The 13,182-nt window shown below is 37.0% G+C and overlaps 1 protein-coding gene across 3 annotated transcripts; it reads left to right on the plus strand.

Moving 5' to 3' along the window:
* Positions 1-365: 365 nt before the first annotated feature.
* LOC121324560 (protein sel-1 homolog 1-like) lies at positions 366-13,105 on the plus strand. Of its 3 annotated transcripts, none has more exons than XM_041266606.1 (21): positions 366-799; positions 1,562-1,596; positions 1,983-2,193; positions 3,444-3,611; positions 4,128-4,233; positions 4,712-4,874; positions 5,452-5,505; positions 5,591-5,650; positions 5,777-5,858; positions 6,018-6,172; positions 6,790-6,846; positions 7,133-7,201; positions 7,406-7,483; positions 7,849-7,911; positions 8,142-8,229; positions 8,361-8,509; positions 8,840-9,005; positions 9,216-9,293; positions 9,537-9,709; positions 9,823-9,966; positions 10,267-13,105. In XM_041266606.1, the coding sequence occupies exons 1-21, from the start codon at positions 727-729 to the stop codon at positions 10,453-10,455; spliced, it is 2,361 nt and encodes a 786-aa protein (XP_041122540.1). In that variant the 5' UTR covers positions 366-726; the 3' UTR covers positions 10,456-13,105. The 3 variants fall into 3 exon arrangements, with proteins under 3 accessions (XP_041122540.1, XP_041122542.1, XP_041122541.1); XM_041266608.1 differs by having other exon boundaries at positions 367-799; positions 9,823-9,951; XM_041266607.1 differs by having other exon boundaries at positions 367-799; positions 9,219-9,293.
* Positions 13,106-13,182: the final 77 nt, after the last annotated feature.

Genomic DNA, 13,182 nt, shown 5'->3' on the forward strand with positions numbered 1-13,182 from the left:
ATCTATTATTATTATTATACTGAATCTCACATAAAGTCAGACCTGGCAGTGAGAATATTATAAAACCTCGCTCGTTAGCGCTCTGTTAGCGAATGTATACAATGTAACTTTGGTTACAAAACTCCATTGGCCTGGTAATATTTCGAGAACCAGTGGGAGCGAGCCATGAATGCCGTTTTTGTAACCAATTGTTTTTCAGTACAGGTAAGAAGAAGAAGAAAAAAAAAAAAAAAAAAAAAAAAAAAAAAAAAAAAAAAAAAAAAAAATATATATATATATATTGTGTGCAAATTCTATTGGTCAGAGTTGAACTCTAGGTGCAAGTATTGGCTAGAGCCTCTTTTCTCACGCTATGATTGGTGTGACGACAACGGACAGGAAGTGTTTTCCGAGGGTTATGGGGTCTTTTCTGAAGAAATGAGGAATTTAAAGCCTCAAGCAAGATGAGTGTGTTATTGTCAGGGATATTAATGTTATTTGCATAACAACAAAGGCAAACGTGCCCTAAAGTGAGAACGGGTTGATTTCAAACAAAGATCGAACAGCAATCGTTAAGTGTAGACTGATTTGCAAGCGCAGTGTCACTGTGTTCAACTGCTGTAAATCAGTTTCTAGCAGTTTTTTTTTTTTTTTTTTTTTTTGGTGGAGCTGGAAGTTAACTCATTTTAACTTTAATAAGGAGTCCATTGCTTTCTGTGTACTTATTTTTGATTGAGTTGCGTTAACATGGTGATGACCAGAAGGAAGTGGCTGCTGTTTACATTGTTGGTGGTGGGAGTTTCACAGGGAGTGACAGCTGGTAAGTGAGCGTATAATTTATTGCATAAACACGTTAGTGTTTAAGAGACTGACACGCAATGAAACAAATGAATAGCATGTTCTAGAAGAGTGTTGTATTGAACACTTTGCCTGGTTACTTGTGGAGTGCTGTTTGTTGTACTTGTGCATTTATATAGTGTAGCCAGAGGGGGTACACGCTAAGAATCCTTGAACACCAAAAATATGTTTTAATATTATAAATGCATAAAACATGAATAAAAAGGTTTGGTGCATACCAAACAATACATTGTTGGCACTAGTTTAAGCTTAATAAACAATGTGATAACAGCGGGCTTATCTTATTAAAATTAAAATGAATAAATAAATAAAGGTAACTTTGCAATGCGAGTTTTATTTTCTAGCATATAAAATAAATAGAAATCCTACCCTATAAATAATTAAAAAAAAACAGTAATTATTCAAATATACACTGCAGTCGATATTTAGACACGTTTGCAAACTATAATCAACGTCATATATCTTGAACGCTTATCCCTTCATGCTCTGGGGCCTAGATGGTAATGCCATCATGTGTTTACTCGGCTTATAGAATGGGGCTATCTATAGTTTTGTTCTGAACAATTTAAATGACAATTTTCCTGTTGTGATTAAGGCGCTTTTTTGCATCTTATGGTTGAAATGTTTAATCTGATTGATTTAGTTTGATTGGTGGTCTAATAATTTAATCTTTGAAGTTTACTATTGAGTGGATGTTTATTTATGTATCTGTTTTCTTGTGCAGATTTGGAAGAGATAAATGACTCTCCTGAAGGCGAGGTAAGTCAAAACTATATATATATATATATATATATATATATATATATATATATATATATATATATATATATATATTATATAATTATAGACACTTTCTGCAGTAAATTAGAAATATAGGTTGCCTCCTTAAATCCCACTATCCCAATAGGAATCACACGGACTTGGACAGAGAACTACAGTTAAAGATCCTCTTTGTGGAGAGGAAAGTATTTTACATAATTTCTGCAAAATTTATGTTCATATCTCCCCCCCCCAAGGTAAAAGTTAATCAAACTGGGCCCTTAATTAGTTACTCGAACTGGACACTTTCTCTTTGTAAATGTGTGAACAGTTGTCATGCTAAAATGTCTTTTTTTCTTTTTTTTATATGAATTGATTGATCTTAGACATCGTTCCACAGTCCAGACACTGAAGATGAAGAGGTGCCCACTGGAGCACGGATGGTTGTGGGGCAGGCACATTTTCCCAGAGAAGAAGCGTCTCAGGATTCGGAGGGGGGTCCTGAGGGCAGCTCTGAGGAACCAAGTTTATTAGAAGCGACTGTTACTGAAGACCTGCCCACAGAGCCTGTTGATGCTGAAGAAAAACCGAAAGCATGTAAATACCTAAGACTTCTTTAACTTTAGTTTCCCCAAACAGAGTGTCTGGTGGGTGTGGAGTACCTTTATTTGCCAAAAAGGTCATTCTTTTAACAGAATTCCCAAACCTGAAGTATAGGCAGTATATTTAGTTCAGTTTTTGGACAGAGTATACTTTAGATAAATTTCAACATTAAAGCCTAAGGTCTTAAAAATGTGATTTAAAGTTAGCTAGCTGAGCCATCTGTAAACAAGCCAAACTCAACTATTATAATCTTTTAAAAATAAATCTACTCTGATTGGAAACTGCTTTAAAACATGCACTTTTATATGTCTGTCATTGTAAGGGCAGCTGTCAGCAAGTGGTGTATGTTGGTATTGCAGCACAAAAACTCCGGTTTCCACTTTCAGATAGGTTCAGGGATTGCAGAATGCAAATTTCTGATATTTTCTGCACATCTGTTGCCTGCTGAGTGACTGTGTAGTGTGTCAAGGTTTCAGTTAATAAATAAATAAATAAATAAATAAATAAAAAACCCTTTCCTAGAAACAAAATGACAAGTTTTTTTGTTGTGATGAGAGTGCCAATGTAAGACTGCATTTCTCTGTTGTGATGCATAGGCTTTGTCTGTAATATACTGTATTAAAAGGAATAATGAACATAGTGCAATTTAGGAGGATTATATGATGGCCTTTTTATATTTTAAATCAAGTTACTCACCCTTGCCTTTGTGTGATATTTGCAATCATACGAGTGCTGTTTTATTTAAATAACAACACTCAGCTATCACAAAAAGGGAAATATATATATTTTAATTTTATCAGAAGCTATGTGCTCTTTAATATTTAACAGAAATAATTTACATTGATAATGCAAGCAAACAAGAACTGGGCTTCTACTGTTTGGAAAAACTATACCTGATAATTTTTCTGACCGAGTGGTTGGGAAACATTTTTGTCTGTTGCCTTATGCATGATTTTGCCAGCTTTCCAGGCAGTGTGCTGCCAACTTCTGCTTTTGGAGTGATTGCTGGTCCTTGAAGATGTGCTGAAATAAATTTGCAAACGTTATTGAGGATCTTGGTTTGAACTCGCAACCTTCTGGCTGCTAAGCTAGTATACAACCAGAGGAGCTAAAAAAGCATTTCACTTAGCCAAGCTGGTCAGGCGTCTGTGTATTAGCTTGGCATTCCATTCCTCTCCCCTTGTTACTGCACTTCATCCCCTAAGCAGGGACACTGTCTTTACCTCTTACCTCTGTCCTTGCAGTGCTGAGAGTGGTTGGGGGCACAGCTGATGGCGAGCCCTGCTTCTTTCCCTATTTGTTCCTGGGTAAAGAGTTCACAGTGTGTACCACAGAGGGACGAGGAGATGGCAGGCTCTGGTGTTCAACTACCTACGACTACGACAGAGACAAGAAATGGGGATTCTGTGAAAGTAAAATGTTTTTTAGTGGTGGCGACAAGCTGTGCCAAGTTTATAGTAAACAGCTTGACAAATCTCTGTGCCTGAGCCTTGAAGACAGTGAACAGAACACTGCTAAATATACTGCAAAGAAAAAGTGTTTTTATACATGCATCAATAAATAAAAATCGGATTTCCTCTATATAATTACATCTGTATAAAATGAACTGTTTTATTGCCACATTGATTTATTCACGGGTATTCCTTTAACAAGTTTATGAGTTGTTCAAAAAGGACAACAGGTCAGACAGTGGGGGGACATAAGCTGTAGGACGGTGCAGGCAGTCTGGATACAGTACATTTTATAACAGAAAAAAAAGACTAAGTATGTCACACCTGTCTATTGCACTCAGCTGAGTGCAGTTTGAGGTGCCATGGTCTATAATTGAATATCAGGAATAATACTTTAAATACAGTGCTTCCACCTTGTTCTGTTTTCATATCCTGGAGGAAAGTGTTCCCTATTCATGGGCTTTCTTTTCCTATCAGCTGAAGAACAAGCTAAGCAGAGACGCCAGGCTCAAGAGGCCGAGGACCTTTACCAGATGGCGATAAAGATAATTAATGGGACAAACAAGACCAGCCAAAAGAAAGAGTAAGCATCTTCTCACTGTTTAATCATACACTTTCCTTTTGAAATACATTCACACACACACAAATATATTAAATTTGACACCAAATAGAAGTACGTTTGCAACATTTACCAATAGTTTAGCTTGCTTTTCCAGAAAGCAGTCAGTTGTTGACAGTCCACTTACAAAAGAGCCATATCTGTATCTTCAAGTCTATATCAATTTTAAATATTTTAAAAAAAAAATTTGTATTAAAAACAAATGCAGACCTACTCAGTGTTCTGTCCCAAAAGGCAACACTATATTTGCCAAGTAGAACTGAATATTGTTTTTTTTTTTTTGTTTTGTTTTGTTTTTTGGGTAGTTGATTCTACAAGTTGAAAACTTTTTCTAGCAGGAAATGGATTGAAGTTGTAAAGTAATTGAAAATCTTTGTACCATACTTCTGTACGAGTATGTCTTTTGTGTGTTTTTTTTTTTTTTTTTTTTTTTGTTCTGCAGGGGGTACAGTATTCTGATGAAGGCTGCAGAGATGGGTCACACCAAGGCGATGGAGAAAGTGGCATACGCAATGCTGTTTGGAGATTATGTGACACAGAATACCCATCAAGCCAGGGAACTCTTTGAGAAGCTGCTGATTGAGGGGTCTCCCAAAGCTCAAACGGTATGTACAACTAACTTTAACCTAAACCGAATGTGTTAGTAGAGGTAAGCCTTGCTGGATTACTCCATGATATTCAACTCGTTTTTGACGTTTTTAGTCAGATCGGTCATTCTTAATGTAAATAATGTGTTCGTAAAAGGAAGTGTTTATTTTGTTCATCACATTGGCCCAGAGATGAAAAAACAATTCCCTTTACAGGATAAAAAAAGGAAATTAAGCCTTACATTATTTAAGTAATACAAGCAGAAAACACAATGGGGCGAGGCTATATACCTTTGTGTGAAAGGGCACATTTTATGAAAGTAAACATGCAAGAGAAAAAATGGAAAGCAGGTTAATTATTGTACTAAGCAGTTTCTTGATGGATTATACTGTTCTTTTTCATTGACATAAGATTAAAGTGGACTTTGTGTAGATGTTTAAAAATGATAACACACTTACTGTAGAGTACTTGAAATGTCTGTGCTGATTTTATTTTGTAACATCTGATGAGATGATGGAGATATTTTAAAAGACTGAGATTTCTTATGATGGCCAAATTACCAAGAGAGACTTTTTAATTCTCTTGTTTCATTAGGGGCTTGGATTCCTCTATGCTGTCGGTCTAGGAGTTAACTCAAGTCAAGCTAAGGTATATGTGCATTGAATACTTATTTATAAATGTAAGTATAAACCATTTTACAGCACATGCTTGATCTGTCTTTGTTTTATCGCAGGCATTGGTCTACTACACTTTTGGGGCACTTGGAGGGAACTTGATAGCCCACATGATCCTGGTAAGTTAAAACACCAGGCTTTAGATGTCCCTGATTTTAGTATCAACATAACATTTGGAACTGTTGGCTTGCCTACATTGCAATTCATTTCAGTATTGAAGATTATTAATTCTGCCACTTCTTCAGGGATACAGGTACTGGGGTGGAATAGGAGTCCCTCAGAGCTGTGAATCTGCTTTGACACACTACCGGCTTGTAGCGAACCATGGTAAGCAGCGTATTACTTAAGTAACAGAGTCTCTTTAGCCTTGTTATTGAGAGTTCTTATCACATCCACAAAACTGATTTTTCACTTTCCCAGGAGCTAACTGGTTCTGCTGAAGTGAATCCTTCTAAAACGGTTTTGCTTTGTGTGTGCTTCCCGCAGTGGCGAGTGACATCTCCCTGACAGGAGGCAGTGTGGTTCAACGGATCCGCCTGCTGGATGAAGTGGAGAACCCCGGTGTGGCCAACGGAATGCTGGAAGAGGATCTGATCCAATACTACCAGTTTCTGGCTGAAAAGGGGGATGTGCAGGCTCAGGTAAGCTGGCAGCTAGCACAACGGAAAATGTCCTGTTTGTATACTTTTATATTTTAAAGGCACAGTAAGTAACAAGATGGTAAGTTTTAAGTTTAAAAAAAGGAGTATTGTATTTGGCCACAGCGTAATTTGCTTTTATTTCATTAATTCTAACTACAGTTTCAACTGCTACCATTGCATATACTATTGAAGATCCCTGTGGCAGGGCAAAAGCCCTGCTTGTATAAAATGTGTGTGGGAATGTAAGGTTGGCAGGGATGTGGTTAGTTTTGTCTCTGCCAACAGTCACAGGTGTGGCCAGTCCTCTATTAGGTAATTGAGTGCTAATTGGGGAGTGGCCTTCTGTATAATTGAAGAGCAATACCCTTTGTTTCTGTGGAGGGAGTTAAGTGAAAAAAACGGCACTTGATGCAGGACTGTAGTCTTTGATTTACTAGGTTATCATGTTCAATCGTGGTGATCATAACATTTTGCACTTCTGTGGCAGTAATTTTACATTACTGCTGCCGCCACACTGCCAAGGTACTGGCTTTGTGTTTTGAAGGGTTATTCATGTATATGCTTTTTAAAACTGCGCCTTGAGATTTCATGTGAGTTGTGTTATCCATTTTGTGCAGGTTGGTCTTGGACAGTTGCATCTGCATGGAGGTCGTGGTGTGGAACAAAACCATGAGGTATAATGTCTGACATTTTCTGTGAGATACATAGCAACAGTATGATGTATAGCAACAGCAACAGTATGATGTATAGCAACAGCAACAGTATGATGGCAACAGTATGATGTAGTAGCAACAGTATGATGTATACATTCTTCTACAGTGTGCGAAAACTTAAAATAATGGTGTACATTAAAAAGGAAATTATTTTTCTGTTTCATAATGAAAGGAAAAAATACAAAATGCATTTGACCTCCTTTTTCTTCTATGTAATTTCTTTTGTTGAATTTTTTTTTCTTTTTAGAGGGCCTTTGAGTACTTCAATCAAGCAGCTAATGCAGGAAATACACATGCTATGGCATTTTTGGGAAAGGTACCATATTCTCTTTCAGTTCTGTTTTTTCAAGCTAATTTTATCTTTTTTTTCTTTTTATACTTTGCATAAATAGAAAGCTGGAATAATTTTTTGTTGTGCAAAAAGTCAGATTTAATGAACACTGCAGTGATTGACCTAAATTCCCGATATAATTTTTTCCCTTTCCTGTTCAGTATGTGTGCATTTGACTTTTTTTTTCAGATGTACTCTGAGGGTAGCGATTCTTTACCTCAAAACAATGAAACTGCAATTAAGTACTTCAAGAAGGCAGCAGACTTGGTGAGTAATGGAGAAAAAAAAAAAACATGTGCTCTTTATTATGTTCATTCAGCTCACAAAGATGAGGACTCTCCCATCTCAGTTAAACGATATGTAATATTGACACCCAGTTCCTTTGTAACCTGCATTATATCATTTTTCTGTAATGTTGAAAAGGAACTTCGTGTTTTAAAACTTGCAAAAAGACATCTTCAAAAAATAACCTATGATTTTAATTATGTATTCCAGATAATAACATATGACTTGAAGCTACCATTATTAGGCTGGCAAGAGACACTTCCTGATTTTATTAAATCACTAAACCTATAATTTACACATTATCCAAACTCCTTGCATATAATAACCTTTCTTGTGTTTGTTCTCAGGGTAACCCGGTTGGACAGAGTGGACTGGGAATGGCTTATTTATATGGCAGGGGAGTTCCAGTGGTGAGTGTTGCATACATTAAAATTCATTAACGTAGTAATACATTTGATTCTTAAAATCTGTCCTAGACGGGGAGGTGTTTCCCATTCCCTCATAAACCATGTGTGATGGAGAAAATCACACCAGGGTGTATGACTTGCTGAAGAAAAAGATCCCCTTTGACCTCTTAATGTGAAATGCAATGTTCAAGTTTGTGTTTTCCTCACACACACTGCTGTATGTTCTATTACAGAATTATGACATGGCATTGAAGTATTTTCAGAAAGCAGCCGAGCAGGGCTGGGTGGATGGGCAGCTCCAACTGGGAACCATGTACTACAGTAAGAAACGTTCTGTGGGGCTTTGGGGAGGTTAACAAGAATAGATTTAACAGTACCCTGTAAGATTTGTGATTACCTTTCAGATTGTATTTGTCGGTTTTAAAATGTCTTTAATTCTTTTGTTTCTTCAGATGGTATAGGTGTAAAGCGGGACTACAAGCAGGCATTGAAGTACTTTAACCTGGCTTCTCAGGCTGGGCATATCCTAGCCTTCTACAACCTGGCTCAGATGCATGCCACTGGCACGGGTGTGATGAGGTCCTGCCATACTGCCGTAGAGGTGAACAGCAGACCTAGTGATAAGATGGTTAAATAGTTGCACCCTCCCATTTAATAATAATAATAATTATAATAATAATAATACTAAATGAACATGTCTGATTTCAGTTTTTGAAAAAAATATTTAAAATAGCTTGATTTTTCTCATGACAAATAAGAAATCTTAAGTTGCTATAATTTAGTTAAACACTAGAGGGAGCCATTGTCTTCACTGTGGAATGAAAAAGACCATTTTTGAACCACCTTTGTCTTTTTGTAGATATAAATTTAACAAGCGTTGTTTTACTTTAAAACATTTTCAAGTTGTATTTTTTTTTAAAATTTTTTTAAGCTGTTTAAGAACGTGTGTGAGCGGGGCCACTGGTCTGAAAGGATGATGGCAGCCTACAGCCATTACAAAGAAGGGGAAGCTGACTTGGCTCTGGTGCAGTACCTTCTGTTGGCTGAACAAGGATATGAAGTGGCACAGAGCAATGTGGCCTTCATACTGGATCAAGGTAAGCCTAAACCCAAAACCTAAAGAAAACACATCTGGGGAGCCTTCAGACTCCTTATTTAGAATCTTTAGTCATGCATTTTAGATATTCACTTTCCTGCTAACGGTTTGCCATATATTAAGGTTATATATATATAAAAAGTCACACTGCATTAAAGGATCTTTAATTTCACAGGCATTAAACTTTCTTTCCCTTGTCGGTTGTTTTAAGTAGGACAAGCAAAACTCTTCAGTGAAAATGAGACGTTCCCCAGAGCTCTCCTGCACTGGAACCGAGCAGCTGCCCAGGGTGAGGACTTGGGATTTCTATTTTAATGGTGAAAGATGTGGAGGTGTGGTCATGGATTGTGTATGTGCATTTCAGTGATCCAAACAATCCGTCAAAACATTAAGCTGTGAACCTGTTCTATATCTGGCAGCCTTTAAAAGTGCACTAGACAAGCTTTCAACATTGAACTGTTGCGGTGAGTCTGAAGAACGCGGTAGAGATCAGAACCCCAAACCATTTTATTTTTCTGTATACTCTAAACAGGATACACGGTGGCAAGAATCAAGTTGGGAGATTACCATTTCTATGGCTATGGTACAGATGTGGACTATGAGACAGCAGTTATCCATTACAGACTGGCTTCAGAGCAGCAACATAACGCCCAAGCCATGTTCAACCTGGGCTACATGCATGAGAAAGGGCTGGGAATAAAGCAGGTGAGGAAGGGAGGGCTGCAGCACCCTCTTAGGCAGGAATTTGGAATGCTGTGTTAAATCTTCTTTATTTGACATTTAGTCTTGATTTGAAACCATGGTTCCTTCTATTTCAGGATATCCACCTTGCGAAGCGCTTCTATGACATGGCAGCTGAGGCTAGTCCAGATGCACAGGTCCCTGTGTTTTTAGCTCTATGCAAGCTTGGACTGGTCTACTCCCTCCAGTGTCTACAAGAAATGAACGTAAGTGTCAGGAATGTAAGTGCCCACTGCTTTTCTTTCACTTCCGCCATTTTCAGAATTTGTATTCTTGGAAGCTTATTAAAGAACAAGAAGCAGCAATGCTATTAGTGTTATATTTCAAGAATGTTTTAATTGCTCTTGTTGTTACTTGTGTATACCAGTGAAAACCTTTATATGTTGGAATCAATAAAATGCACAATAGCAATACCAGAAGTCCTTTGGTTAATTGGTTACTGTGCCTTTTTTTTTTTTTTTTTTTTCTCCCCATTTCTTCTTGCTTCATTTTAATTGAATTTTACTTTGGGTTTATTTCAGGCTCAGGAGCTTATATCACAGATTGACCTGGACCAGCTACTGGGGCCAGAGTGGGACCTGTACCTCATGACAATAATTGCGTTACTCCTGGGGACCATCATTGCTTACAGGCAGAGACAGCACCAGGGAGTTCCCAGACCGGCAGCCCCACAGCGGCCCCCAGAAGAGCAGCGAGAGCCAGAGCAGTAAGCGGACTGCCCTCTCTCCTCACTGAAGCTCCGTTACAACGACTTTCTGACTAACAGACTTTTCCTAAAGCCTGTATTGCACAGAAATCCAGAGGCTGTCCTAGCCCTTTTTGGAGCAGCATAAAAAGAATCCCAACATGACTTGATCCCTCATTTTGCAGAAATTGTGCACATAGGGTTTTGAACATGCCTGCCCCCTCCACTTATGACAGATATTCTGCTTCTGATTGTATAATGCTGTTACACAGCTGTTAAGTGTATCTATAAATGTGGAGCAGGTCGGATTGCTTCTTCATTTGCAGTGTTTTTTTTTTAATTTTATTTGGGGGGTGGGAGGGGTGTCAATCTCTCCAGTATCTTAACGGGTTTGACCTTGAATGCAGGAGCAAAGTTCACATCCAGTTAGTGCGTCTTGTGTACAGGACTTTTCATTTGTCACCCCAGTTGATCCTTCTTGCTGACCTGTGGAAACTTTTGCATTGAAGCCTTAAGTTCGGGCTTGTTTAATAGGTCTTTTAAATGTGAGATAGACATTGGATGTGCTCATTGTTCAACCAGGCACATCTATCAGTGGCATGTCACTGAAGTAGCCAATTGGAACTCGTAATTTATTAGTGTATTGTTTTTTTTTTTTTTGTAATCTTTTCCTTCTCGAGTGCAGCCTGGGTTACCTGGCTTGTGAACATTCCCCTTAGAGGTGTTTTTCTGGAAATGTTACCACTATAATCAACATGATTGCAAGAGTATACTCGCATTAGGTGAAGTTATAATTTGTTTATATAATGCTTCCACCACTAAATTGTTTCAAGTTAAATTATTAACCTTGCAAATGAGTTTAATACATCATGGTTTGCTTAACATTAAATCAATTTCTTCTCGGGAAAATGGTGTTCCAAATTCTTTCATCTACGGTAATCCACGTTTGCTGAAAAGATAAATCGCAAATAATAGTTTATAAGAAAAGGAAACCTAAGCTTCAAGAAGTCACGACTGTGCCAAGTAACACTAAATGAAAGGTGTTTTCTCTCCAACCTGTTCCTCGTAAAACTTAAATAAAATTTAAAACCAAACTGTCTGAAAATGTGTTCAGCCTTTCAGCTGTGTGGCTTTATAATCCAATCCATGTGTAGGGTTTGTCCTCTGCCACATTAGCAGGTTTCTGAAACTAGCTGGCTGGTATGTGTTGCAGACATATGTTGAATGCTGTGTGTGTGTTATTGTGATTTATCTATCATTTTGAGTGGATTTGGAATTTAATCCCAGGAAGCATCTTTTCAAAACTGGTGCAAATCATAGTGTTGCAGATCCTAGTACCCAGCAAAATCTTTTGATGTTTTATTTCTAGACTAAAATATATCCTGGTTTGATTTTTGTTTAATTAAGTAGCAGTTTACAGTTTAACAAACTATTAGATGTCTTAACTAAAGAAAAGCTTGCTATAATTAAGGAAAACAATTATTTTAAACTAACTGGATTTAGATGGTTAAAATGCAGTAACAAAACAAAAAAAAAAACTGGTTATCTAAAAAAGTCCAATTTACTGATACAAAACAACCAGGAAGGAAGGTTTAATATAGGGTAAAGTTGTTGCTTGCTTGTTTTGCAACATCACTAATGTTTTTCTTTGTGAATTGAGCCCATTGTTTCTTACAATAATCATCTGTTTGTTCTGTGTGTGTGTGTGTAGAGAGACATTTTCTGAAGAAATGTCATCACTGCCCCTTTCCCAACCTCTCAGTGAGTTTAACTAGTAATGGACATAGCATCACAGATATGGAGATGTTTGTATATTATTATTATAGCAATTAAATGTAAAACTTGTGCTTAAGACTTGAGCGTATTTAAAAAAAATATATATATAATAATAATAATAATATACAAATGTTCCATGCCTGGTTTTCTCCTGTTATAACATGCACTGAACAGTATTGGCCTTGGAAGAATTGCATCTCCAATTATGTAATTGGGAGTACTTAAACCGTTAGCAGATTTTTATTTTATTTTTTTATTTTTACCCACAACAACATTTTTATCGCAAACCTATTACAGCCTACAAAGTCCCAAAATAGACTAAAATCTTGAGTTGATTTTTTAAGGGGTTTAGTTACACAGAAAGGAAATCTGTTTTTGTAAATATAAAATCTATGTATAAAATCAATAGAACAGCTGCTGTAGTGTAACACTGTGTACACCTTTTGTTAATAAGATGTAAAGTACAGACTGGAGTTAAATATATCAGAATGGCAATTTGAGGAAAAGCTGTATTGCCACAGAATTAAATGGAATTTAAATTGTGGTTTGTTTTGTTTTTTTGTTCCTTACATTTGCATTATTATTTGTTTGTCAGACGCCTTTTTCCAAAGTGACTTACAGGTGTTACAGGGCCAAAACAATATTTAAACTGTGTATTTTGCAGTAAGTGCAAATGCTACTAGAATACAATATGGGACGTTTTGGATTAAAACAAATTGTATATACAATAAGTATAATGTATACACATATACAATAATGGTAGTGAAGTGAAGGATAGTGCTTTAGCTGAATGTCCAGTAACATGGTGCTTAGGTCAGGCAAGTCCAGTGAATAGTAGGAGTTGATCAGGAGATCTACAAGTTCAGTCTAAACGGTGGGTCTTGAAGGCAGCAGAAGGCAGTAAGAGACGGAGCTGTCCTGAAATTCTCCAGCTGGTATAAAACTATGAATACAAATTACATTTTGCAAGCATTTT

This window comes from Polyodon spathula, chromosome 12 (assembly GCF_017654505.1).
Source record: "Polyodon spathula isolate WHYD16114869_AA chromosome 12, ASM1765450v1, whole genome shotgun sequence".
Taxonomy (NCBI): Eukaryota; Metazoa; Chordata; class Actinopteri; order Acipenseriformes; family Polyodontidae; genus Polyodon; species Polyodon spathula.

Bases quoted from the DNA above. Each gene is read 5' to 3' on its own strand.
- LOC121324560 (XM_041266606.1), top strand. From the start codon at position 727: ATGGTGATGACCAGAAGGAAGTGGCTGCTGTTTACATTGTTGGTGGTG. The intron at 5,651-5,776 runs GTAAGTTAAAAC...CCACTTCTTCAG, and splicing joins TGATAGCCCACATGATCCTG to GGATACAGGTACTGGGGTGG. The intron at 9,006-9,215 runs GTAAGCCTAAAC...GGTTGTTTTAAG, and splicing joins GGCCTTCATACTGGATCAAG to TAGGACAAGCAAAACTCTTC.